Genomic DNA, 27,498 nt, shown 5'->3' on the forward strand with positions numbered 1-27,498 from the left:
CTTTGCAGTCCTGGTCCTAACAGCTGGAATTTACTATTTCTACTAACCTCATGACAGATTTGCAGGACTGAGGCTGCTTTTTGGTAGTCCAGCAATCATTTTTCTTGGGGGTGCCTGCATTTGCTCTCTTAATTTGATTTGGAAACACTGGAGTGTAAGGAAGCAGAGGGGGAGCTTGGTTGCTGCTTGCTGGAAGCAGATGATCAGACCATGCTGTTTGCCACGTGGTGCACAGAGTGCAATTTCAGCCAAGGCACAGGAAAGTTTTTATGCCCTTATGCTAAAGGCTGTCATCCCTGATTAGCAAAGGAACATCCCTATGGAGAGACCAAGGCTGGAGCCTCCAGCTGAGTGAACAGCAAGTCTCGGAGACCTGGGGAGGAAGTGAGAGATGGAGGCTTGGGGTTCATCCACAGGGATGGAGAGTTGCTTCGGTGGGAGCAGAATGCGAGGAGGCACAAGAAGGAAAGGGGCAGCTCTTCTCCCTGTCATGTGCTTGACCGGAGGGGTTCTGGATCTCTGCAGTTAACGGCTTTGTCATGTTTTCTCCTTCAACCTTTTGCCCAAGAGAGATTAATCAATAAGTAGAACAGATGGCAGCTCTTTCAGCAGCACTGTGGGAAGGCATAAGACTGGTGCACGCTCCTGTGGAAGTGGAGGCAGAGCCACATGACAGCAGAAGGGGACTAAGAGGGCAAATGAGCCTTGGCAGCACATAAAGTAACAGAGTTGGAGGGCTAAAAGCATCCTATGCTGAAAGTTACCACCCTGTTTCTGTACAGAACATCAGTGAGAGTCTTTTAAAAGCAGGAGACTGGCAGATAAAACCAGCTAGATAACTATTTCTCTTTCCCTTCATCATTGATTTGGCATTAAATTTATGTGGAACTTTAGAGAAACCACAAAATTTGACATGGTTTCTTACTCTCATCAAGTCAGAAGATTCAGGGCTATGTAGGCTTCTGTTAAGGACAAGGTTGCAGGGAGGCTGTCACTGATGATGGATAGGAAGGCCTGTTGGATCATAACAAAATACTTCTGCAACTGGATACCAACAGTAAGGGGGAAACATGATCCCATGTGCTGCTGCCCCTGCTTTAACAGGTGTGAAGCAAAAAAAAAAAACAAAAAAAAACCAACAAAACAGTATTGGAAATATCAGAAATAATGCTTTTTCTTGTACAGGAGATAGAAGACTCCAGCATAACTCAGGACGGGTCTGGTGCTCTCAACACCTGCATCGTTAGACCAGGGCTGAAGGCCAGCAGTGTAAGTCCAGTTCTTTCTGAGAATGAATATTCTGTGTCTTCAACCTGCAGCAAGTGTAAACTCTTAGCACACACACTATTCATTTACATGTGCTAGCAGCTGCAAAATGCCTTTCAGCCGCTCTTGGTACTGTGTTGCATCTTCCCCCAGAACAGACCTTCTGGAAGCATAGGACCAGAAAAGCAAATTCTGATTAAACTGGAGATGCTACTCCTGAAGTGGCACCTAAAGCCCTTAATGGGCTTAAAAGCCCCTCATTTTCAACTCTACTATTTGCACTAATAAAAGGTACAGACTTCTCTTGAGCCCTTACTCTATAAAGCTGCTGGCAAAATGAAAGTACACAATCAATTTAAGTGAAAACTAATGCAAAGAGATCATGTAAATGGAAGAAAATATCTGAAGTATGAGTTCATCTGCAGGAGAAAGCAATGTGAGTAAGGAAAAGGCATTACATTGAGAAGCATGGATGTGGGTCCATACATCCTGCTGGTAATGGTCATGCAACCCTGCTAGCAGATTTATCAACCTCACCCCAAAGCTTCACTCTTCCTCCTAAAGTTTTTTGCTTCACTCTTCCACTTAGAAGGCCCCTTGGGAAAATGTGTTTTGACAGGTGAAAATTCATACATTTCCAGTCCAACTGACCCAGCCAGCTTCTTCCCAATGGAAGGAGTGTGATTTCTGCTAGCAATACTAGAAAGACAGTGCTGTGGCAAAAGGAAGTCAGTCTTGTTTCTAGGATGTCTTTGTTTCCATGGTAATGCACTGTAACTCATCAAATTTCAGTTCCCAGGACTGTAGATGCAGGAGTATTACATTAATATGTGGTTATTAAGAGAAAGGCTGGGACAAAGCCTCAAAAACATTGAGGTACCTGGTAAGTATGCTGGGAAGACAGAGCTGTTGAGACAGTGGTTCCTAAACATGTAATCAGTGATCTGATCCCATAGCCAGAAGACAGCAACAATCTCCTATTAATAATAAGTCACCTTAGCAAGAAAGACTCAAATGAGCTAAAGTTCAGAATGGATTTGCTTCGTGTAATCAGTGACTCAGATAACATCTCATTTTCCTCACCTCTTCCAGGCTCCCACGGAAGGAATAGCAATCCTACATCAATTCCCATTTTCTTCTGCGCTGCAGAGAATGTCTGTTGTTTCACAGAAGATAGGAGAGGAACAGTATGACCTGTACATGAAAGGAGCACCAGAAACAGTGTCCAGCTTTTGCAGACAAGATACAGGTACAGAATTGGGAAAGGGGAACTTCACACAGTGTTTATTTGGATTTAATCCAAAACAGAGCTTATGTTGGGGCTGAAATCCCACTGGTCACACTACAACTGCACGTGTATGACTCTTCCCAAAACCAAGCTTTTGGCTTGTTAAATGTCATTAGTTGATACTACAAACAAGTTTTCATTGTTTGCTTGTAAGTTAAAGATTCACGCAGCCCAACATCTAGTGAGATGCACAGCCTGAGGTTCAGCCACTATACATGCCTTAGCTAACTTGCATCAGCTGAAGATACAGTACATAAATAATGTTGATATATCAAAATACCCAGAGCACATGTAGGATCATGGTAATTGCATATGTGACACCAGGTGTGTTGTGCTTTACAAGTTCTCAAATTTCCTCCTAATTTATTGCCCTGTAAATTCAGCATTGAGTTACTGACCCAGCTAGCAAAGGCTTTAAATGTCAGTAATGGAAAACTTGCTGTGGACATGCAAATTACTGTTATTAAGGATAATTGGTATTAACACTTGAGCCAATACTTCTATCTTCTCTCTAGAAGTAAACACAGGCTTTTCTTTTTTTGTATGTGAACAATATTATAGGTTTGTATACAAATTTGTCTGCAAACTTGAAACTCGGGTCACATTCACTGAATACTTCAAAAGGATGCCAAGCAAACACAGGCTAATGTGGCTCTGTGGTTTGTTATTTCAGATGGCACTGACCTGAAAACAAGTGAAAATGGTTTTGAGGGACAATGAAAAGATTTAGTTTAGAACCACCTAAGATCTAATGACACAAACCTCCAAACAAGTCAACATCAGCAAGAAAAATGTCTTCAAAATTATGTTCCACTTTCTCAGGTTTCTAAATAGCTCCTCTTATTCTGTCTTGATTGTTTCTATATTGATTACAGCTTAATGAATAATTAGGTGCCGTGCTGTAAAGCTGTGATAGCAGTATGTAGTGAGTACAAAATACTGCAGTTAAAAGGAACTCTCAGCTTTTAGAGTCACAGGAATGATCAGAGAATTGAAAATTTAGGATTTGGGAGAATTCTCACATAAAGGCATAAACATAAAACCAGTTTCCTCAGTCACTCAGCATGTATGCAATAAAGCATAGGACAGAATTATTCGTCCTCTGCTCAGTAATTCATCTTATCTACTACCTGCACCTTAACATACATTTAAAAAGTATAAAACAGATGCATAGATCACTTATTTGACTAGTCAGTTACAGAGCTTTGGTACAAAATAGCTGACTTCTGTGACAGCGTAGTAACTAAGGCTGTAATTTAGTTTAAAGGACAGGCATTTAACTCTAGAAAAGCAATCAGCAAGAATGGAATATTCTAACCATGATACTTTTTTCCTGTAAACAGTCCCAGCTAATTTCTTAAAGGAGCTTAAGACATACACAAGCCAAGGATTCAGAGTCATTGCCCTGGCCCATAAAGTGCTAAACCCAGGAAAGGATGTAGACGTGAGCAACCTGGAGAGGTGAGGTGTGCTGGTGAGCCACTGGTATTCCTGTGGGGCTGCCTTCCTATTGGCTTGTACGACCTGCCCTAAAACACCCTATCCTGACCCAAACCTTCCCCTCCTCTCCTGCCAAAGTAAGCCTATTGGGAAGATGTACCATCTAATACCTTCCTTTCAGCAGATGCCGATTACACTAATTGCCTGCTTTACTACTGCTCTTGCAAGGCTCACTGAGCTGAATTTCAGAATCTGTTATCAAAGGGTAATGAAAGCTGGTTATTGTGCTTCTATATGGCAGTGCATTGGGACTGCAATGGAAATTCTGTATGCCATAATCTGTGGGTTTCAGCCAAGCACTTGCTGCAAATCCCTGTCCCTCTGCACACACATCTCTGCTGCATTACTCCTTCCTAGAGACAGCAGTATAGTAGATCAGCAGCTTGGCTGAAGCTGCGGAAATGTTGGCACTTGTTGAGCACTGCTTGTCTTGAAGTCCTAGCAGTTGTGTTTCCCTGCAGAGCAAGCATGTTTCCCACCAAGCATGGCTTTTCTGTTGAACAAAAACCACAGGCAGAATCTTACTCTCTGTGCCATCCATGGGAAACAGAAATGTGTGTTTTCTTCCTTGCTCCAAGAGAGGATGCAGAGTCTGAGCTGGAGTTCCTGGGCCTCCTGGTGATGGAGAACCGCCTGAAGCAGGAGACAAAGCCTGTGCTACAGCAGCTGGCTGCCGCCCGCATCAGGAGTGTCATGGTCACAGGTAAATCCCCCAAGCTCCTTCTGTGGCCATGCTGGCTGCTGCAGGGCGTGCAGAAGAGATTCACTCCTCCAGCATCTCCCATTGCACATCCATGGTCTCTACCTGGACTGCCACCGTGCTACGGCAGACGTGAGGAGCCTGCCTCTCCACTATCCTTGCAGGAGACAACTTGCAGACAGCTGTCATGGTTGCCAGGACCACAGGTATGATTCACACGGGCAGCAAAGTCATCCTTGTTGAAGCAAACGAACCGGAGGGCTCCACTCCTGCTTCCATTGCCTGGCGATTAGCAGAAGATTGCGAAGCAAACACAGCTGTTCCCCATGTAAGCACAGCCAGGGATGTTCACTTTCCAGAGCCAGGAGGAATTAACAAAGCTTTTAATGTCTAATAACAGGCTCCATGATGGGCATTTGGAAGTAGTTCTGAGGAACAGAGGAAACCTAGGAGACAGTTCATATCTACCCCAGAGTAGCGGCTGTGTGCTATGGAGGTGTGCTATGGACCTGTTAGGGAGAAATAATTAATTCAGTGGTTCTTCACTCAGGACAACATGCAAAATAACTACACAAATAACTGGCAAGGCTTTGCAGATGCAGCGGCCACTTCAGTCATGCTTGAAGAATGCAGAATTAATGCAATTACACATACTTGTTTGTGTGACTATTTGCTGGGCCAAACCTCAGTGTCTAAGCTAGCATCCTGTGGCTAACAGGGATTAGTCATGTGTGGAAACACAGCTAGAAAATCAAGTACTGCCAGGCATAAAGTTTTACGAAAGGATGCTGCAGAAGGCTTGCCTGGTGGGAGGCTGACAAGGTGGAAGTCAAATGGCATGTTATGACCACATCTGAAAATAAATGTCTTATTTCTAGGAGGTACATACTAATACTGAGGAAAAGATCACCTTGGAAGAAGAAACATGCAACTACCATTTTGCAATGAATGGAAAGTCCTATCAGGTTATTATAAAGCACTTCTACAGCTTGCTGCCGAAAGTAAGTTCAGAGGAAACAAAGCATTTACTTGTCCTCCCTGTTTTATTAAATGCCAGTGGTGTTCCAGCTCGAGAAAGGTGTTTTTTTGTCGATAGTTGTAATGTCACTTCACATTTTGACAGCTTTGGACAGCCTCCCACCATGCCTCAGGTTTAACCCGAACAGCTTGCTTTCAGCATCTTCTTAGACCTCAGATAACAGGGGTGGCTGGGGTGCTGATTGCAGCTGTGCAGTGGAGTTACTCCATGGTCACCTTCTTAATTTTAGTTTAATTAAAAACATCAACCCCATTCCCATGTGCCACTACCATAGCTGGCAATGGGCTCTGCTCAGCAAGGGCACCAGGAGCAAAAAATAGCCACGTTTAGCTGCAGAAATATTCAACTCCTGTCACCCAGTCCATAAAATAGCTGGCACTGGGACAGATTTTTGGATTTTATACTTTCTGGCCATTCAGGTAGGAGAAACCACAGGCTAAGCAGTGTTATTGCTGCTGTCATCAACCATCTGTTCTGCACTTGGGAAACACTCATAAAGCCTTGCTGCTGTAAAGGCTGCTGAGGAGCATGTGATGATCGGTGGCTTCCCAGCACCTCCTGCAGAACAGGCAAGGCAGAAAACAGAGCAGGATAAACCTGGTGTTAGAGGAAATCCAAACCCTAAGGGTAGCAAAACCATGGTAGTATTTGGGAGAGGGGATTAGAGTGTTTTACAACTGTCAGGCACCCATCAGGGAGGCCCAATCCTGCCTTGGTGGAACAATGGAGGCACAAATACCTGCCCAAGGCAACCTGTTGCTTTTTCTTGCAGATACTGGTGAATGCAACTGTCTTCGCTAGGATGTCTCCTGCCCAGAAGTCCAGCCTTGTTGAAGAGTTTCAGAAACTTGAGTAAGGTTCTCTTCTGTTTTCTTGTTGAACCAAATCAATAACACATTTTCCTGAAGTGTGATTGTTCCAGCTAGTGCTGTTTCAGGCCCATCTTTCCGACCCTCCCTTCCTCCACATGTGACACCTGTTCATACCCTTTGTGGCTGCTTTCCTCCCACTTCCCCTACAGGGATCCCTGTGGATCAGGAGTACCTGCACTCCTTGCCCAGACATAGCCACTGCTTCTCTCTGGTGCAGTACAGAAGGCAGCATTAAATGAGGCTGAGAGAAAAACACAGAGGCAGATCCCTGCATACACATATAACCCCCATCCCCAGCATGGCTGCTGGTGCTGTCCTAGCTGCAGCAAAGCTGAAAAAACCATGAATTAGTTAGGAGTTTGACCCCAAAGATGCTCCTCCAGGAGCCCCAAAGGAATGTTTCCTCCCTCCAGCAGGACTCATGCTTACAGTGGATATTGCTTGATAAGCATAAACAAGGCATGATATCTTTCTGAAAAATAAACAGTTAATTATTGGTTACAAGGTGCTTCCTCTGGGGGTGAAGTTCCCTGCCCTCTCAGAGGGACCTCATGTGAGGTGGTTTGCGAGCTGCTGTATTGTTTCAGCAATTCCTGTGCCTTTGGGTCTACAAAGACAGTTGAGGAGAAAATGCTGGTAAAAGCCAAGCTTCAGCCACAGGAGCTGCTGCAAATGCACACACCCTGCTCCCTTTCTGTGGCCCCTGATACCAAGGGGAAAACACTGACTGGAATTAAGTGGCAATGTTTCCTTTCCCATTAAAGCTTCTTTCAAAACTTAATCCTAATTTTGCTCTGTGTACTTCACCCCAACCTCTCCCCATATACAACTTGTCCTCTGGAAACAGCCACTGTCTTCTTGGCAGCCGTCCCTGCTCTGATGTACCCACAAGTGCTAAGCCAGTGCGTGCTCCACTGCAGAATTGGCTACCTGCAAGACTTACATGTTTTCCTTCTTTTTCCTCCACTAGTTACTACGTGGGTATGTGTGGTGATGGCGCCAATGACTGCGGGGTATGTAGGACCTCATCTCCCGTTCTTGTTAAATTTCCTCTCCTTCAGCCTTAGGAGTGCTGTGATGAGAAGCTACCCAACATCACTTGTCACCAGCATTTCCCAAGTTAGTCCGTGGGTATGCTCCATCAGCATGTCACTGTAAAATACTATCTACACTTTTTTTTATAGTAATGTATGCAATAACAGAGGATTACTGTTTCTTTTTTTTTTCCCTCACAAATAGGGACAAGAGACATTTTCCTTATATGTCTCTTACACAATTGGAAATCTGAGGGTCTTAGCCATAAAAGTAATTATTATATTACCTATTATTATAATAATCTATTATATATTATGTCTAGTAAATTATATATACTGTATTCTGATATTATTATAATAAATATAATAATATTATTTTGTAAAAGTTGTCTATAGCCTACACCTGAATGCTAAACCAGAGGTGACAAGGCCATAAGCTCATAAGAGGTGACAAGCTCATAAGAGAGCAATAAAAGAAATAGGAGTTTGAAAGGAATAGAAAGGAGATAAAATGGTAATTTAAATAGCTTAGCAGACTGTTTAACAGGAAAGGTATGCACAAACCCCAGTGTGGGAAACTGCATACAGGGGAGTTCAAAGGATTGTACTTACAAGGTAAAATGGGATTAAATGAACAAAAGAAATATTTAAGATCCAGGGAAGGGAAAGGATATGGGAAATTAGATCAACTGGGCCACAGAATAGAGGAAGATCAATTACAAAGGATGCTTGAAGCAAAACTTGTAAAGCAGAAGTAAACATAGTGTGCAGGGTGGGAGGAATGTCTCTTCATCTTCTGACTCCCATGGATTTCAGGCTTTGAAAATGGCTCATGCAGGGATATCACTGTCAGAGCAGGAGGCATCCGTGGCCTCGCCTTTCACCTCCCAAATCCCCAGCATCCAGTGCGTGCCAGAGTTGATCAGGTGAGTTGGCTGGGTGCTGCCCTGGTGCAGTCGCGGGGTGCTGCTGCCTGCTCTGAGCTCAGTGTGCAGGATCGTGGGTAGGAGTGTGCTGCTTTCGTAGATGCTGATCAACCAAACTTAATTCCTCAGTAACTATATAAAATATGGCAGAAGAGGCTTTCAATTGGTTTTGATCCTCAAATTCCAGTGTTGGGAGTCTTTTTTGTGGTTGTAGGAGAGCATTGCCCAAGGTGGCTGGTATTTTTGGAACAGGTACGGCAGCAGAGTTGCATGAAAGGGCAAGTTTTACAGTGACCACAGAATAGATTTGCTTGCCACGATTTTAAGGTATATATATCTATATGCTGCACACAGTCATGGAGCAGCCAGTATTAATGCCATTCAACCAAATGTATGTGAAGACAATTACCTGTTTGTGTAGTATTGTGCTTCATTCTCAGAACTGTTTGAGTGAATTAGTAATGAAAAATCAACAGCTTAATCCAGGTATTTATATTTCATGTGCAGAATAAAACCAAAGAAACAAAATAATGCAGATGAAGGGTAATTAAGTGGCTCTACAGTATCTTAAGGCCAAAATAGTTGTCTATGGAATTTGAATTGTTTTCTGCTCTTCTTAGAGATCCTAAACACAGATCCTAAATGCAGAAATCATCTGTAGCACTAAACCACAGTACTGTAGCTGTAAGTGGGGATTTTAGCTTTGGTTTGTGTTTTGAGCAGGGAAGGTCGAGCAGCTTTGGTTGCTTCCTTTGCTGTGGTTAAATACCTGACCCTTTATGGCCTGATTCAGTTTGTTGGTACCGCTCTGCTGTTTTGGGTAAGTGTTTCATGCCCATCTTTTATCAGTACACTTTGCTCACCATAGGTTTTTATCTTTAGTGGTATTAGTCATCAGAGAAGCAAAGGCATACAGGGCTTCAAGGAATAACAAAGACGTGAAAATCTGGGTAATTACTGGGAGGGGGTAGATTGATTGTAAGGACCCCCAAAATCGTGGAAAAAGCCCAGTGATAAAACTTCACCTCTTCCAAAAGAAGAACAGGAATTAGAAGGGGGTGAGTCCTGCCTAGCTGGTTGGTGGAGGCCCAGAAGCAGGACTGTAAAACGCGAGCTTTGGGAGAGCACCTGCCTCTCTCTGCTGGAGATAAAGCCTGAAAAGGGAATGTCTCAGGCAGATGAAGGAGGGTAGTTAAGGAAGAATTACCATTGTGTATCACCAGTATGTGATGAATCTTCTAAAATTTTAATGCATGAGAAGAAAAACAGGGAAGGAAATTCATGTATAGACTTACCCTGGGCCACCTCTCTTGCCCAGTTCATGCACATCATCTGTGTACAGTCTCACGGATGGTGAAGGGCACAAAGCAAAGTGAACTGACATGAATCTACAAGGTACAGCTGAGGCTTAGTGGCAAGCAGGGATCACTGGTGTGTCACCACATGGGAACAGCTTCCCCACCCACTAGTCTGGGCACACCAACTTTGTCCATGTCCACACTACCCAAAGACATTTCAAACCTGGCACAAAGTGAAACTCTAGCTGTCACTGCTATTACTGTGGGCTGGGAGTGCGTGACCTGATCTAACTGGTCCAAGCAGCATTGGTATCTGCTGGAAGAAGGGTGAAAAAACATTCAAAAGCCACATTCAGACACTGGGTCCCCCACAAGTGCTATGAATTAGCAAAGGGTTTCGTGGGACCCATCTGACAGCTGGCAAGCTGGGCTTGCTAGTTCTTATGGTGTTGCATCAGGGCTGTGAGGCTGCTGTTGCTGGCATGACATTGGTCTGAAATAGCATCGGGTGCTGAGGTTTGTACTGTCAAAGTTGTCATCAGTTCTCAGGTGGTGCTGTCTTTGCTTTTGTTTCCAGCAACTGCAAATCTTTGGGAATCAACAGTATTTGATACAAGATGCCGTCATTACCCTTCTCGTTTGCCTAACAAGTAAGCAGCCTGGAAAAGCCAGCTGTGTCTGTTTGAGAGCCTGAGTTATAAATAGTTGACTTCATTTCCCAATAAAAATTAAAATGAGGAGCCAAGTTCTGCTGTGTCGGTAACATCATAACCACTGGTGCTAGGTCAATTCCTAGGGCCCAGAGCATGAGATTTGGCTCATAGCTCAAAGCTGCAGAAGTCGTAAGTAACCGCTAGGGTTTGAATGTGAGACTTGACTGGAAGAGGAACAGTTGCTTTGGTGACTGCTATGGGGCTCCTGTGTTTCTGTTGTGAGACTCAGTACAGCTCTTAAACTGCCATGGAGTTGCCCATAATATTCGCCATCTTCTCTGTGTGTTTTCCTGAAGGGGGATTCAGAGAAGTTTCAGGTGGAGAATAATGAAGATAATAGCCATTTCTTGTATGCTTAATAGGGCCAGGCTTTGCAGCTTTCACCTGTAATGAGCAGATGAGTGGGTCTGTGTATGGCTCTGCTTGTCCAGCAAGTACAGAGGGAGGAAGCTGGTGGGCTGGGGAGCCATGGACTGCAAGTGCCTCTTGTTTCTCTCCAGTGAGTTTGACTCAAGCCTATCCAAAGCTCGCACCTTATCGCCCTCCTGGCCAGCTCATCTCTCCTCCATTGCTGCTCTCCATCATCCTCAATGTGTGCTTTACCATAATCATGCAAACCTGTGGTTTCCTCATGGTGAAGAAGCAGCCCTGGTATGTAGCACTGGCCAGCCAGAGGTAAGGCTCTCTTTTTGTCTCTGACCTCCAACTTGCAGATCACATTGCTGTTACTTGGCGGGGACACACACACACACTTCAGCCTCACCGTGGCCTGCTGCCGGGCACACCACAGAACCCGAGTGGGACAATTCTCCCCCTCAAACCGTGTGTGTACTCAGCAGAACACTGCCAAGACAAAATTAAGTTGCTGAAGATGCCACACTGCAATCTAAAGGGCCAGCCCGAGGCCTAACACACGCGTGGTTTTCAAACGCCTCCTCTGAAGCACACAGGGCTCTGCCCATGGGGAAATGCGGGACAAGTGGCGCTGCCCCTGCTGCGTCGGGCGCCCGGGGCTGGCCGTCCCTCCGCTCCCCTGTGCTGCCCTCTCCCGGGGTCAGGCCGCACAGCAACAAACAGCCCTTGGGCCGGCTGCTTCTGGGATCCAGCTTGGCTTAAAAAACAGTTAGGAGGCTGGAAGCCGCAGCCGTTTGTGTCTGTGAAGAGTGAAAAGTCTGTCCATAGTCCAGAGCTGAACTATATGTTATATACATATATTGCATCTAGATTATAATATATATTAACGCCGAGCATACCATCATGCAGAAATGAACCCATGGGGCATGAGGCGTTTCAGTGGGAATGCTCCCAGGTGCCAGGGCTCAGCTGGGACTATTTCCCTACCGCTGCACGCATGTACTGCAGGATGAGTGTGCCAGAGTGGTGTGCAGGCAGCTGGGGCATGCGTCTTCATAGCCATGTCTCTCAAACACTGCTGCTGTTGCCCACCTGAAAGCTGAGATTTTGGCACAGACCAGAAAATTAAGATGATATTTTTTTTTGTTGGTTTGTTTGTTTTGATGTATGGTTTTCACTCCAGTGGGTATTATAATAATAACACAATAGTGGGTATTATAACAGTGGGTGTTGTAATAACCACTCCAGTGGTTATTACAGTAGGCTGGGTTGGAAAGAAGAGGGAATTGCTGTTTGCAGCTCTCTGTTGCTGCACAGAGCAGGAACAAAGCGCTGTGTGTTACCTTACAGACACTGCTCTCCAGGGAACCAGACCATGTCCCACAGCAGCCCAGGGGGAAACAGTACCAGCAGCAGTACCCAGAGCAATGTACTCAGTTATGAAGACACTACGCTGTGGCCACTGTCTTCTATCAATTGCATCATTGTGGCCTTTGTCTTTTCCAAGGGAAAGCCATTCCGGAAGCCCATCTACACTAATTGTGAGTAGAGCTGGAGTAACATGTACTCCACAGACTCCTGTTCCTGCCTCAAAATAACCCTGGCAGGAGAGGCTGCTAGGGAAGGGATGTTGTGGGTTTTTCTGCACCCACACAGGTTGCTGGCATGTAGAATAATTGTTAGTATATGCGAGCTCCTACGTCTCAATTTCAAAAAAGCTCAGTGAGCACTGCTTATGTTAGCTTCTTCCTTGAGATAAGAGGCAGCATAGCTGAAAAAGGAGATTCCATGTTGGTTTGGAAAATGTGCTTTCCAGAAGATGATGTACTGGATTTAGTGCAGAACTGTGTATTATTGTTCACACAGAGAACATATGAGGACCAGATAGATTTGTTTCAAAATACATCAGAAAGAGTTCCTCTGAGATTCACAGTCTTGTTTGACCTCCATTCCTAGTGATGAAAGAGAAAAGCCTGTGATAATATCACTGTTAAAATTCTCTCACAATAACCTTTTTTTTGAGTTTTGCAGCAATGATGTAGCCCTTCTAGCCACGAGTCAACTGCTAGCTCCTTTGCAATTGCAGCTTTTTTTCTCATGGATGAGAGGGCAGGACGTTGCTTCACCTTAGCAGAGTTGATTTTGTTAAGGATTTTGTTAAAAGGCAGGTCCCAAACCTGTTTCACAGAGCACTGATCACCTGCAGAAGACAGGTGAGACCAGAAAGAAGCTGCCCTGCAAGCAGCCAGGCTGAGATGTGACTGAGGACTCTGTCAGCTGAGAAATCTGCACATGCTTCTCTTGTGTTTTATCCCTATTTTGGGGCAGTCCCTAGGAGGAAGCAAAGGGCAATTCCCTTGGTTTTGCCACCCACTCAGCGCTGCCCCTCTAGTCCCTGGTGGCAAGAAGGTTGCCAGGAGGCTGTTGAGAGCTAGTTTTAACCTGCCAGCTAGTTTTAAGATGCGCAGCTCCTGGAAATTGCCAGGAGTTTGGCACCTCTGGATGTCTGAGCTATTTGCCATCATTCTGTGGCCGCCTGCTCCTTTGGAAGAGGATGCAAAGCCAGACAAACCCTTCCTGTGAAAGGCACAGGAATAGCCCACCTTTGCATTCTGTTGTGCAGAAGTACTGGGCCCTCCTGGAGAAGGCAGCCCATGAGAACAAGCAGCCTCCTCCACTGCTGGTGCTCCAAGCATGCAGCTGAGCACATGGAGAAGCAAGCACAGGAGGAATGCTGGTGTGGCTCACAGCAGTGCCCCTTTGGGGCAGTTTTTTGTGGTTGTATAAGAATCAGAATGTGTTGAATCACTTGTGCAAATAAAAACAGTGTAAGTGGTGAGCTTTGTAACAGGCTGCTGGGGAGTAGCTCAATTCCCCAGCTCTTCTTTTAAGGGGGAGGAAAAGAAAGGCATCTTACATTACGGCAGTTTTACAGCATTAGCATTTGGGGCTCCTGTCAGCATATTTGCCAGGTTTTGTCACCAGCCCCACTCCTTCCCAGGGCCACAAATGCTCTTCTTTCCATAGATGTATTTTCAGTGCTCCTGGCCCTCCAGCTTGCAGTCTGCCTCTTCCTCTTCTTCACAGACATTGATGCTGTGTACAGTGGAATGCAGGTAAGCACAAACTAAATGTGTATTTTCTTTCTCATGCCATGAATTTTGCTGGCCCTTTACCGAAGCATACAGAGCAGAAGCTACACTTGCAGTTTTGTAAATTAATTTGCTGATCTGATGGTGATTAGGCAGCCCTTTCAAATGTCTCTAACATCCTTCTTGCAAGGGCTTCATTAATGAGGTAGACCTCCTCTTCTCTGAAGACTGGTCATCAACCAGGAGAAAGTGCTGACAGCTTGCTGGGCTTTTCTGACTAACAGAAAGGCACAATAGGGTGGATTGTGGAGGCTTGTCGGCCAGAGAAGTGGGTGGGCAATGATTGCTGCTGCCACCCCTCTCCTCGGGAGCACTATGAGCTTACATGGGGCCAGCTCCCAGGCATTCAGCCAGAGCACAGCACAGGCAGCTGCCTCCAGCTGTGCTGCCCAACATCGGGAATGGCAAAGCCCTGAGGCTCATCTCCACCCATCCTGCACAGGATGAATTCGGATGGGGGCCTGTTGTTAGGGCAAGCGTACACAGAGGGAGAGAAGCCACACATCGTGCATTAGCTGCAGCTCCCCAGAAGTATTTGAGCACCAGATCCTGATCCAGGCACCCAATCTGCGTGTTTCAGCAGTAGCTTAAATAGCCAAGATGGGTTAGGCAGCTCCATGCCATGGGGGATCTGGCATCAAACCTTCCGAGATCTCTGTGACAAGGATTTACTGTTATTTCCTACTGCCTCCTCCATGCTTACTCCTGGGAAAAGGTTAGTCAGCTTCTCAAATCATTAGGAACAAATACAAATCTTGGCAAGGCATTTAAACCTAATTGCTGCTCATGTCTTTTACAACAGTTTCTTTGCACTCCTCACATCTGGAGAGTTTACGTCTTACTAATGCTCTTGGTCACCTTTTGTGTTTCTTTATTTACAGAGGTGAGTGCATTTGTTTACCTACCTGTTCCCTAGGGTGAACAGCAGCAGCCCCTTGTGAGGTCTTTCTGCCACCATTTACAGCTGCAATGTCCAGCAGAAGCATAAACCCTCAGGCGTTTTTTTTTCCCTTTAAGACTTAATGTGTGTCAGTCAAACCCGTTTTATGCAGCCCCACAGATGATCTAGACCACATCTCAAGCCTTTAGAGAGGGAGTGAGCTGAAGTGCAACTGCCTGGGAAGAGCTCACTGCAGCACAGGCCAGGCACCTGGCAGTGATTTTGAAACAACCAGTTCCCTCTTGACCTACAGTTAATCAGGCCAGAGGCTACACTGTTTTGTGGTGTTGGATACTGCAGTAATGACTAAGCCCTGAAGCATTCTGTGGACCGAGGCTGGCTGTATCCGCACCAGGGATAGTCCCCTGCAAGAAGCAGCAGTGCCTGGTTGTCCCACAACCCTTAGGAGGAAAATCTTGCCCCTTGATTATCCCTGTCAGCTAAACAGACCGAGATCAGTGTTGCCCTGATAGAATTGAGCAGAGCCTTCCTGTGGAAGGTGGCATTTGTCAGCTGTGTTACCAACGGGGAGTGCACAGAGCCACCCAGCGCCATGGGGCTCAGGGAGTTGCACATGTAGCAAGGGATGGCTTTTGTCCCCAAGTGGTCCTCCCTTCCAGTGAAGGGCAATAGCACTGACCCTGCATCATATCATTCCCATAGGACATTATCTTGCAGAACAAGCACCTCTGGCTGCTGATTAAAGCCTGGTTTGGGTACCAGCCAAACAGCCAGTACCGAAAATGGCAGAGGATGCTGCAGAGGGATCCCAACTGGCCTCCTGTAAACACAGAAGACTTCGCAGCAAAAAGCACAGATGAGATTTACATTAATCCCACCTATGAACACAGTGACAAGGATTAGGTGAGACCCTGCAGCTGGGCGTGGGGCTGCGCAGTGCTGGTAGCTTCCCTGGCTTGCACTGAACAGCCTGTGTTTGCATCCTTTGTGAGCTAGCTTCAGATGTTTGAAATCCGTGCATAAACCCATGCGTTCAGGGGCTGCTGGGCCTGTGCTGGGTGTTCTCAGGGCACAGGCAAGGATTATTCTCTTGGCTGCTAGTAAAATAAAAGTCTTGACTCTACTCCATGGCAACAGCAGGTCTTGGGCCTTGCCGACAACTCCTACAAAGACTCAAAAATATTGAATACAGCAAAGCAATGGCTTCTGCTGCTCCACGTCACACTCTCACTCCATGTTTCAGTCATTGCTCCACCAAATCCTGTCAATGCACCCACCAGGCTTGAAGGAAGGCAATCCAGAGTAAGTGACCTCATCTTGACTGCATAGAGGAGCACATGTACAATTGCAAAATACTGTGTTCAACGAAACACTGCAGCTTCCAAGAACTACAAGAAAGTTCCCCAGATGAAGTAACTCCAGTTTTCTTGCATCGCAGAGTGATTACAGATCACATTACAGATGTGAGAGGGTGCCTACACTGCCCTCATCCAGCTCTCCCTTGCCAGTTCTTGCAGACATAATGCTCCAAGTACACAAAAGGTTAAAGCTCATGGATTGCTGTGAGACCAAGCTGGGAAGGCTGGTGAGGATATGCCCTACTTAAGGTTGCAAAGGACAGCACAGCTGCTGCACACATGCCCCCCCCAGTTCATGCTCTGCCAGGTCCTGCCCTGGGTTTGCTGTCATGCAGCAGAAAGCAGGGTTAAGTCTTGGCTTCTCACTTTAACTAGGTCATGCAAAGAAGCAGGGGGTTTAACATGCTCCAGCACACGGCTGCTGGACAGTACAAGCAGCTGAGCCCCTTTGCACTTGCTCTTTCATCTTCAAGTAGTTCAACCACCTAATTAGTTTAGCCATGAAAGGACTTTCAGTTTTATTATGCCTTCCTATATTAAAAAAGAATAACTTTATTTAAATGTAGTAACAGAGGGCACTACAAAATATGACCAGAAATCTTGGTTTTGTTATTTCAAACACTGAAACAACTGATGTTTAAAAAAATCTTCTGATCCCTTTATGTACATGTTAAAAGCAGACAAAACCAGCAAGCTTCTTACAAACAGTTCTTTTGCTCTCATTTCTTCTTACAGTCCAGGCAGTTGCCTGTGGCAAAAACCACACAGGATTTTATTTCTTACATGCCATCTGCAAATAACATGGTTCCAAACACATCAGCCTGATACTCCTGGTAAAGAGCAATAAACCACACTTTTCTAAGACAAGCCACATGTCAGCTTTGCAACAATAGCAGGGCTCTGTACATGTGGAGATGGGGCATAGGTGCTGCACAGTTCATTCTCCAGGTATGTCACCCAGAGCACTGAAGGGCAAAGGCTCCCTTGCGATCCATTGTGATCTTTAAACCTCAGTGCTTTGGCAGCCCAAGGAGTAAAATCGTAGAATGGTTTGGGTTAGAAGGGACCTTAAGATCATCTAGTAAGCCTGGTAAGATACAGCACAAACAATTACTGCACTTACAGTGATGAAGAAGAATTTCAGTGGCACAGCAGCCCCAATCTGGAACAAACACCTGCCTGAAGAAAACCTACCTGGTTTTTTGTTAGACCACACCACCATCCCCCCACCAAACTGGTGGTCTGCTGCTCCCAAAGGGAGTCACAAGAGCCAGGGAAAGGGATGGTTTCCAGGCAGGAGAAAACTGAGCACGACACCATTGTGGAAAAAATAGTGCGTTCATTTAAAACACTGAAGGATATAACTTGTAAGACCAGCTGTTTCTTCCTACCTCCCACCCTTCACAGGAGCAGCTCCATGTACGCACTGCACGCAGGCTCCAAAACACAGTGCATGCTTTGTCTGCCCTTTCACAAGCCTGAGAACCTGGGGTTTTCCACTTGCACAGGCCCTTAGCTGGAGGACATGCAGTAAACCCTCAGCAATACTTTTACATTAGTTTTAATTAAAAAAACAAACAAACAAACCAACCCAAAGTAAAAATGTTAAGGTTAAAACAAGTTATTCACAGAAAAAGCCAGCAGGGTGTAGCTAATAAAACCAGGATGTGTGTAGAAAGCCTGCACAAGTCCTCAGCAGAGCACTGGGTGTGTGAGGATGGAGAATTTGCTTGCAAACACTCCCAGGCTACTACAAAAACCATCACAGGCAATGAAATAAAAGCTGATGTGGAAAAGAGACTATAGCTGCTCTCAGCAAGGGTGACAGAGTTGTTAGTAAATCTTAGTGGCAGCTGTGGCCACAAACTGTCCCAGGTACCTCCCAGCCAGGGCCTCTCTGCCCTGCTCCGAGCTCATCCTGACAGCCCATCAGTACTGTCTCTCTCTGGATCTGCTCCGGAGCAAGCCCAACAAGGAGAAGGCACCAGCGGCAGCTGTCACAAAACCGATGGCACTGATCGCTCTGTTGGCCTGCAGAGGGGAAGTAAAACACAGGCTGGAACATGATGAGCTTTTTTTTTTTTTTTTTTTACCCCCAGGCATGAATAATGAAGAGCAGGCAAGGATAATCAAAGCAATTAAATGAAGGAGAGACACCTTCCCCAGAAGCTAAAGAGGCAACACCCATGCTTTCAATCTTAGGCTGTGCCATTTGGTAAGAGGGCTCTATCAGGGTGCAGACAGTGAACCTCCTGGTTCAGGGTCTCCTGTGAGGCCAGAGACAGTGACAGTCTGGATCCCATGCCTGGGGCTTTGCTGTCCCCAGGCAGTTTGCAGGCTGTGCGCCAGTCCAGGGGCTCACATAGAGCAGCAAGGCGATGCACTGTGAAGCATGCAGGGGCTTACACCGTGTTACTTACCTGACTAGAGACACCCTCGCCATAGCGGAGCAGCGTCACGAAGTGTTCACAGTTGTTGCTGAGCAGGTCGTAAGAGACCTCCTGGTCAATGAGGTACTCAGCGCGCCGAATGATCTCCTCCACTGGGAGGGGAGCGTAGGTGCCGTCATACTTGTTGTTGATATGGTAGGTATCGTTTCCCACCACATCCTTCAGGAGCTGCATCCTCACCCGGGCCTTCCTGCTGAACACTGACTTTGCACTGGAGAACGTGGCTGGGGGCCCTTCATCTAGGGAAGGCACGGATAGTATGAGCCAGGCGGGCCCCATCTGGCCTCTCCCAGACCTCAGAGGCGTTTCTGGCTGGCTCCTGGAAAGGTCATCTACACACACTGGGCTCACCGCCAGCCCATGGAGCAGGGGCTCCCAGATCACCCCAAAGGCCCATCCTGCCAAGCTGCACCAGCCTTACCTACAGGCGTCACGTTGATGACGTACCCATCCCCCAGGTAAAGGGCCCAGTGCTGGTAAGCTGGTCGGAAGATCTCGATCAGGTCCCCGGGCTCAGGGTCACCAGGGTGGGTGGCACTGAAGCTCTCAATGGCTGCCATCTCCAGGGCCCAAGGTCAGGACATGCGCCTCGCGCTGGGCAGGCTCAGTGCAAGGCACGGTGGAGGGGAGGTCCAGGATGTGCACGGGGCATCTGCTGGGAGATTGCAGGCAGGGAGATTATTAGGGCCTGCCACTGGCACGCTCATATCTATCGCAGCCGGCACGCAACCGCTGCTGCGGCGGCCCCGCTCTCCGCAGGGCACAGCGATGCGCTGCCCGCGGTCAGTGCTGAAGCCGCCGTCGCTCCCGCGGAGGGTGAAGCCATTTTATGGGCCGGCCTCCAGCCTGCAGCGCCCGGTACTCTCCCCGGACAGCGGTCTGCTGTTCCCTCTAGGCCATGCTACTTTCGGGGTTCTGCTTGTGCCGGTACCGCGGCAGCTCCGCTAGACAGTCGTGGCTCCCCGGGGAGGGCCGCGGGACGCCGAGGCTGTCCCTAGGTCAGCTCGTTCCTCTCGGCAGCCCGAGAAGAGCTTCATCCTGCTGAGAGACGCCAGTCCGCACCCCCATGTCCCCCCAGTGCCCCGCTCACCCCGCAGCGCCTCCCTCTCACTGCCGCCGGGGCTGCCACCCCGGGGCGGCGGAAGCTGGGCCGGGTCCGCGCTCCTCCCGGCCGCTATAAATGGCGAGGGGGGGCACTAGCGAGCAGTCGCTCTGCTCCGCGGGCGGAGGCCCCGCTCCGGGAGGTGTTGCCAAATTTCTGTTGTATGGAAAAGCCCGTCCTGCCCCTGGGGAAGACGAGCCACCACCTCCTCGCTGGGAGCCTCCGCCGCGGCTCCTGGGGCCCCGCTGGCCGCGGGGGTGGGCTCCGGTGTGCGGGGCCGGTGCTGTGCTGCCGAGTCGAGCGGGGAGTGAGCATCCCTCACCGGGGAACCTTCTGACAGAGAAAGGGCGTGCTGCCATTCCATTTCTTTTTTGCTGGTGAAGAGAAGCAAAGGAAGCTCAGGGGAAATCCCAGTGGCCGGTTTAGGGCAAAGAGATTTCTAGGATGGCTTTTCATGCTGTGGCCGAGGAATTTCCTTCAGGACATCAGAGTCGTCTCGTGATTGTGCGCAGCAAGAGTCCTCTGAGCTGATGAGGGCTGAGCACAGCTGAGCAGGCAAAGCTGTCTCCTCTTTGGCTATTGCCAGTACAGTATGTTAAAAAGGAGGGTTTGCTAACAACAAACAGACAGGGTCCTCTTGGGTGAGCTGGACTAAGCAGTGTATTTAAAGGTCAGCATTTCAAAAGTCGGGTGAGCAAGCTGGTTGATGTAAAAGATCAGAGCAGGAGATTTGTCATTTTTCTGGCTTCTATTGACATGAAATAGTTAAGTCAATGGAGCACTGTATTCTAATTCTTTCTGTATCGCCCCGTTTCAAGTCTGAGGTATTTGCAAAGCTTTGCAGTGGAAAGCAAAGGCAATTCTTGTGGTATTGTGGGGGAAAAAAAAAGTGGATCCATGGAAACCCAGAAATCTGCTTTACGTGGGTGCAGCTAGGCCCTGCTGCTGGCAAGAGCTGGGGCTGGGATCCTGCAGGGTAGGGACTGGCCTGTGCTCCTACCAGCTGCAAGGGGAGGTGAGCCTGGTCAGCAGAGCTCAAGGTTCACAGCATTGCATGGTTAGCAAGTGTGAGAGTGTAACAGGAAGCTGCCGCTGAACCGGCAGGAAAGGTGCCTTTATAATTAATTGTGGAGAAATTCCAGCATAAGGTTGACTGTTCGTTTGTGCACGAGTAGATCTCTCTTGTTGATTCATTTTCATTATGTAATGAGGCTGAAAGCCCCTTTCCAGTCACATCCTCGCCAAAATAGCTGTGCTGCGCATGTGTGGACAGCTGGCATGTTCTCGAATGGACCAGAATAAAATGCCTTTTATCTACCTTACTGTTCATGGAGGTTACAATGCTTTTCTTGCTAACAGCACACATGAGTTTATGGATACAAGGGAAAGGAGAAAGGGTAAGTAAATAATAAGCAGCATTATGGCAGCGACAACTGGAAGCCCACATTGTTCCTCACTGTAATCAGAAGTGAAGCTGCAAAGAACTGGAAAATCATCAGCAAATGGTGCATTCCGTAACTCACAAAGCTTCACTCATGGCACAGGAAATTAGTTCAGGGCTTGGATGAGGCTCAGTCAGTGCCTCAGTTCCCTGAGCCTTTTGAGTGGTCTGTCATGGGTAGGCGTCTCACACACTGCATCTTATTGTGCCTTGCCACAAACACATTTGGCCTTCTGCTGTAGGGGCGTCCTTAGCATGATCTGGGACTGAGCCAATGCAGATCTTTACCCACATTCATCAAAGTGTGGCAGCTTCAGAGTCTGCAAAGACCTCAAAGGAGAGTTTATTACAGGATCTTATTCTTTAGAAAGTTTTTGTGAAGTTATGCTCTTGCTTAGGCCCTGCAGGCAGGGGACTGATGATAACCCTCCTTCTTGTCTACTCTACTGTGACAGCAAGGAGGCAGCTCTCCTTCAAATAATCCCTTCTTTTAGTCCAGCACTCCCATGGGGGACAGTGGGGGTCATCTTTTTTTCCTACACCTGTCACCAGATGAGCTCTGTGACTTCTTTATTCTTTCTCCCCCCAGTTGAACATGCCTTGCCAAAAGAGGAGTAAGAACTGCGCCCAACTCAGTCAGCTAATCCCCTCCCCATGGAAGGATGTGGGTAAGATGATCTCTTGAAGACCTGCCTGGGATGATACAACGAATTCTGACCTGATCAGTCTACAGTTTGTTCATCTGTCAGAGGTGTGTATGTGATGGTGTGCAGCATGCTTGTACTGCCGAATTCTGTCTGGATGTTGTGTTTGTCAGTCTCTGAAGATGACACAGTCTCTGAGTTAGGATATGTTTCAATTTGGGTCTGTAACATGAGATCTGAGAGATATTTTAAATGAACAACTTCAAAGGTTTTCAGCAAATGCAACGATTTATTTATTTCTTCTCAAAGTATTAGAAATACTATTAAAATAAAAGAGCAGAAAGTAATACAAATGAATTGGAAAAATATTGCTAACTATAGGTATGTAGTTTGGGGTTCATTTTGATCAAATGCATTGTTCACGATGCAACCATAATTATGCTCACGTACTCTGTCATCCAGTACATTCCTGGACTGTTTCAAAGAATTATTCCTTGATATCTCACGTGTATCCATCTTTCTCTTCCTTCTGTACAATGAAAACAAAATAATTAATTTATATTTTATCTATAGTGAGAGGTCAAACAATGGTGTGAGCATGAATGAAGTCAGAATTTGGAGAAGCCCAAGTTCTGTGATAGTGATGCATATGCCATGCATAATGGAAATGACATGTCAATTTCTGTAGAAAAAGCTATATTTTCCCTGTCATTCTTCAATTGAGATCCTGAATGCTGTGGTTCCTTTTTGGTCCTGCAGGTATGTGGCTGATGGGAGTTCTGAAGTTTACAGGTGCTAAAAGAGGTGTATGTGTCTTGACTCTGCTGAGCTTAGAAAAGCTGGGAAAAGCCTTACCTGTACAGGTACACTGCAGAGGAGATGAGAATGGTGACAACAACTACGCCTGCCACAACTCCAGTGACGATGGCAACTGTATGGTTCTCAGGATCCTCTGTGTCAAAGACTTTAAAGGAAGAACAAGGAAGAGCCCGGTCAGTAAAAGCTAACCATACTGTGAACAGATTTTTATTTTTTTCCAACCCTTGCCTGTCTCCTTGGTTTATACCATGTTCTCTGATGAACGTGGCTTTCTGGAGTGGCATCAGACCCAGGTCCTGTATGCTCTACAGAGCCCTGCTGTCATGCCCACCGGGGGATTTGACTCCTTCTTTCTGCTTGGATGACCACAGGCTCTTATCTACTGGGTTACTCATTTACAGCATGGAAATGAAGAGCAAGCTCAGTCTTCTCCATAATTACACATGCATTTTTGAAAATGGTGTGTGTAATGCAAACAGTGAAACCCAAAATAGTTTTATTAATTACCCCTCTTTTCAGCCTCGCAGGTTTGTCCTGTATACAATTCTGAACATTCACAGTGGAAGGAGAGAGAGGTGCCATCAGTAGTTTCAGAGCAAACTCCATCATTCTTACAAGGATCTGGCATACATGGTCCACCTAGCAGCAAGGAGGGAGAAACACTTCAGGCTCGCAGATAATCCAACCCTGAGAGAACTGTTCTTGCTTAGATTATATTGACCCCTAATATTGAACATCCCCTGTATTTTAAGGCATGTTACTTGTACTAGACAACAGGAATAAGGGAAAGAAATACTGTTTCTACAGTGAAACATTACAACAAGATCCCTTGTATGCTTTTCTTCTGTACACACTCATCACCCCAGCTCAGTGATGTCCTATAAACAGGAAGTCAAGACTTCTTAGCATCAAAGACAATGTGATAGTGGATGACTTACTCCTGTAGCATCCACGACTGTAGTTTGAGATGCCACAAATTTCATCAGATCCACACACTATGTTTGAGCAGAAGACAGTGGAGCTTTCTGTGCACTGGCATCTCTGAGAGCAGTCATCAGTGGTGAATATTTCTCCAATCTGGAAGACAGCAGTTAAATATTAAAAAATATCAAATAAAACCAGCCAGAAAAAAAATGAATGGATCACTGGAGCCCCATGCTACTCTCTCTGACGTCTTCCGGATGAATGGCAACAGCGCACATCTTTTTTCTTTTTTTAAGTAGTTTGTGAAACTACAAAAAAGAAAGCAATCAGTTTACTAATCCAGTCTTTTGAAACTCAAGGGTGGCCCAAGAAAGAAGGCAAAAGAAGAGTTTGGGGTATAACATCCTAGCCCCAGGTGGGATACATGTGCAACCAACAATGTCTAACTTGCTGGAGAGAGCATGGCAGATACATCACATTATGCCTCTGAAGCAATGTGGAAATGCTGTTTTTCTGGAAAGTACCACCTTTTCATAGTAAGTGTCTCCTCCTTCATATAAAAAACAATCTTTACTGACTTAGGCCTTTTCTGTACCAAATCTCTAGTGTTCAAACAGAAATCTATAAGATTATGAAGCTGCTCTACCCTGCAGCAACAGTGGAGGTTTCTCCATATTCCTCAGAATCCAGCCTTGCTTGGGACTCTCGTCATGTCACAGCCAACCCTACAGACTCTCAACCTTGCCTATACCGCTCTTCACTGAGAGGAGAGTGACCACAGTGACTGACAGAATTTTTCTGAAACTGGTGTGTTGTAAACTTCAGAGCCTAGGAGGCTACTATTTAGCATAATAAAGGTGAAGAATTAACATGGAGGTCAGAGTGTAATCATATACTTTCTCCAGGCGTCTGCCTTGAGTATTCTGGCAGGCAGAGTTTCAGAGGCAGATCAAGCGATCTACTTTCTCTTCCCTTCCTCCAGGGAAATTACATGCTGAGGAGAATGGGGAAACTGTCAAAATAATTAGCAGAAGAAAATATTGTTTGGTTCCATGAGAGCTGTCTGACCCACAGAGAGACTGTACCTCATAATATTTGCCAAGGTATGTGCAGCCACATTCCCTGTAAGGCACACAATCAAAACCACTAAGAACATAGCCAGGGAGACATTCACAGCCTTCAAGACAAGGCGATTCACACTCAGAGGGGCTGGCCAAGTCACTGCAGGACGCTGGGCATGCAGACATGCATGAGCTGTAGTTGCTGTTGGCAGGACATGATATACCTGTAAAAATAAGGAGAGTCCATTACTCAGACAATGCCCTTTGAGATTCACAGGATGTTACCATGTTGTAGGGGGCAATATGATGAATACACGTACACCAAGATGTGCAAACATATATAATAGTACAGGAGTTCTAGGTAAAGCACTCCAAAGTCAAAAATGCATCGTCAAAGCTATTTGTGTGCTGTGTTCTCATTCCTGGTGCTCACTGACCACAAATAACTTCTCACGCATTCAGGATTTCTGAATTTCTGAATATTCCTGCAAGTACCAGGAACACAGAGTCATCTTAACCATGGGTGATGCAGGGGAAGTGTGGTTTGATGAACCTCCCAATTTTGGGGAAAGAAAAAAAAAGGATTTTAGACTATTATATGTTTTATTTTATCCTTTTTTTGTCTGAAAGATTTGGAGTTTTCAGCTGAATATTTTTTATCTTGAAATTTCACAGGCAAATAGAGAATTAGTATATTTTGTAGATTTAAAAAAGAGATTGAAATTAAATGCTTTTCCCTTCAGATTTGTGGCTTGTGATGGTCTCCAAAATTTTAACTTTTTTGCCTGGTTGGGAATAGGGACATTTTTTTCTCTCACAAAACTTCTGACAACAGGGGACCTGACTGATCTGCTTTTCTAAGTAGCTTTCTAAGCTGGGATCTAAATGCAAAAGTCAGCATAAGACACACAAGAGAGGCCAGAAGAGCAAGTATGCATGCTAAGCTGTGAACAGTGATTTAAGCATGAATCAACGTGCTTTTACTCCCTGAGCAGCTTTGATGTATGGTACATCTAGGAAAAGCCTCAAATCTCAGATTTAGAGTCCTTCAGCCAGAAAACAGTTTTGGGTTCTTCCTGTGCTTACCACAATCCGTCTGTTGCCTCCAGCCTTCCATACTGACTCCTTGCAGCTGACAATTCAGCACATACTCCTCCAGACTGCGACATAAGGTAGCATCCTCATCTTCTTCCTCATCTGCTTCCACACACATATCAAACAGGCAGCTCCTATGTGCAACATGAGAAAGTGTTCATTCCAACACCTTTGTTATTGTTTATTTTCAGCTGCTTTTCTGCCTGACTCTTGAGTTAGTTCCGTTTTCTGGCTGACAGGAAAACAGAGGATCAGGTCATTTGTTGTGCAGCTGCTGCTAACATGTGAGGTATTCGTATATGAAAGAGCAATAAACAGGTACCTGACTGCTTGTCACAGCAAGTTATTCTTTGTGATCTGCTTCTGTTTTGGGCTACCATGGCTGCATCTTCCTTATTGAGCACTTTCTAATGCTGCTAAGTCCTTATAGCTGGACTCCACACTTCTTTCAATACATGGGTGCTGTCCCCATGTTCATATAGCTTGAATATTGACACAGAATTCTGTTTTACCCAGTGTTTGTTTGCCAGTGCTACCTTCTCAGCTTTGCTCATCTGAATATCCATGGGCTGATTTTCAGAGGCATTAAGATCTGAGATGAATGGGATCTGCAATTATGCAGCATCTCACTAAAATCAGGCAACCACTAAGAATATAGAACAGGTAGCCAACAGGCTACCCAAACTCTTGACTCGGGAGAAAAGTAGGCTTATGTTGAGAATCAGGATACATGTACACTGAAGCCTCAGTTTCTATTAATATCGTGAAGACAGAAGATGCAAAGCTTTTGTCAGAAACTAGTGCCAAAATGATTTTGCAAATGGGGAGAATGACTGTCTGCAGTAGACACTCACGTGAAATAGAAATCTGGTGAGACTGTGGAGTGACAGTTTACAAAAGGACCATTTGAGTCAATCAGGATTTGACATCTCGAAGTTCTGTTTTCTTGTTTCAGCTTATTTTCACTGCAGCCTTGGAAAAGCCCTGGATCTGGTTCCTCCTCGGACTCATCTTCTGAGTTGACATCTCGCCTGTAAATTAAGTCATTATGAAACCACCAGTTGCCTCTACAACCAGCATTCGTGGTACTACTCTCTAAGTAATACCACAAGAGTACTTCTGCCTTGTGGTGTAAGTGTAAGCTTATTTCTCTCTCGTGATTTATCCTGAATGGGAAAGAGATAGATAAAGCAAGTCAAAGATGTACTAGAACACTTCCTACCATCTCAGAGATTTATGGGTCTTAAAATCAAAAGGGATATCTGTAATTATCGCTTTGGAAATTCTGCATGACACAGGCTTCATCCAATGCCTTCTTCATCCAATATATTCAATAAAACTTGAACGTTAGTCAGAGTGATGCAGCTGGTATAAGTCACTATTTCTTGGACATATGCTCATTTTCACTGAGCAACTGTCTGCATGCCTGAAGTGCCAGAATTCTCCTATAGGCTTAGCCTCCAGAACCCCTTCATGCTCAACAGTAGTCTACATACTGCTTTCTACTATTTTGGCAAACAAGTTTTTGCAGCCAGATTATATCCTGACAGCTAATACAATT

General features: G+C 45.9%; 3 protein-coding genes across 4 annotated transcripts in view; 1 reads left to right on the forward strand and 2 right to left on the reverse strand.

The window, feature by feature from the left end:
• Positions 1 to 24,650, forward strand: part of LOC115611795 (probable cation-transporting ATPase 13A5) — a 40,645-nt gene extending 15,995 nt beyond the window's left edge. Inside the window, exons 15-31 of the mRNA XM_030495238.1 lie at positions 1,186 to 1,269; positions 2,359 to 2,515; positions 3,898 to 4,015; positions 4,633 to 4,757; positions 4,919 to 5,082; positions 5,636 to 5,755; positions 6,566 to 6,645; positions 7,636 to 7,678; positions 8,516 to 8,625; positions 9,349 to 9,445; positions 10,501 to 10,573; positions 11,137 to 11,291; positions 12,321 to 12,531; positions 14,018 to 14,106; positions 21,984 to 22,145; positions 22,798 to 23,030; positions 23,377 to 24,650. Of these exons, the coding sequence (XP_030351098.1) occupies positions 1,186 to 1,269; positions 2,359 to 2,515; positions 3,898 to 4,015; positions 4,633 to 4,757; positions 4,919 to 5,082; positions 5,636 to 5,755; positions 6,566 to 6,645; positions 7,636 to 7,678; positions 8,516 to 8,625; positions 9,349 to 9,445; positions 10,501 to 10,573; positions 11,137 to 11,291; positions 12,321 to 12,531; positions 14,018 to 14,106; positions 21,984 to 22,079 (1,722 nt within the window). The 3' untranslated portion in view covers positions 22,080 to 22,145; positions 22,798 to 23,030; positions 23,377 to 24,650. The remainder of the gene's footprint in view (positions 1 to 1,185; positions 1,270 to 2,358; positions 2,516 to 3,897; positions 4,016 to 4,632; positions 4,758 to 4,918; positions 5,083 to 5,635; positions 5,756 to 6,565; positions 6,646 to 7,635; positions 7,679 to 8,515; positions 8,626 to 9,348; positions 9,446 to 10,500; positions 10,574 to 11,136; positions 11,292 to 12,320; positions 12,532 to 14,017; positions 14,107 to 21,983; positions 22,146 to 22,797; positions 23,031 to 23,376) is intronic.
• Positions 16,934 to 20,468, reverse strand: PLAAT1 (phospholipase A and acyltransferase 1). 2 transcript variants are annotated; one of them, XM_030495240.1, is made up of 4 exons: positions 19,942 to 20,468; positions 19,273 to 19,503; positions 18,822 to 19,090; positions 16,934 to 18,432 (listed from the first exon to the last, which is right to left on the reverse strand). In XM_030495240.1, exons 2-4 carry the CDS (start codon positions 19,409 to 19,411, stop codon positions 18,331 to 18,333), a joined length of 510 nt encoding a protein of 169 aa, XP_030351100.1. In that variant the 5' UTR covers positions 19,412 to 19,503; positions 19,942 to 20,468; the 3' UTR covers positions 16,934 to 18,330. The 2 variants fall into 2 exon arrangements, with proteins under 2 accessions (XP_030351100.1, XP_030351099.1); XM_030495239.1 differs by having other exon boundaries at positions 19,273 to 19,506.
• The window catches only part of LOC115611697 (zonadhesin-like), a 56,283-nt gene continuing 51,092 nt past the window's right edge, over positions 22,308 to 27,498 (reverse strand). The window contains exons 32-38 of the mRNA XM_030495001.1: positions 26,792 to 26,968; positions 25,929 to 26,071; positions 24,867 to 25,066; positions 23,796 to 23,934; positions 23,365 to 23,496; positions 22,894 to 23,002; positions 22,308 to 22,567 (exon numbers count right to left, since the gene is read on the reverse strand). Coding sequence (XP_030350861.1) covers positions 22,414 to 22,567; positions 22,894 to 23,002; positions 23,365 to 23,496; positions 23,796 to 23,934; positions 24,867 to 25,066; positions 25,929 to 26,071; positions 26,792 to 26,968 — 1,054 coding nt within the window. The 3' untranslated portion in view covers positions 22,308 to 22,413. The remainder of the gene's footprint in view (positions 22,568 to 22,893; positions 23,003 to 23,364; positions 23,497 to 23,795; positions 23,935 to 24,866; positions 25,067 to 25,928; positions 26,072 to 26,791; positions 26,969 to 27,498) is intronic.

Source organism: Strigops habroptila, chromosome 8 (genome assembly GCF_004027225.2).
Source record: "Strigops habroptila isolate Jane chromosome 8, bStrHab1.2.pri, whole genome shotgun sequence".
Classification (NCBI taxonomy): Eukaryota; Metazoa; Chordata; class Aves; order Psittaciformes; family Psittacidae; genus Strigops; species Strigops habroptila.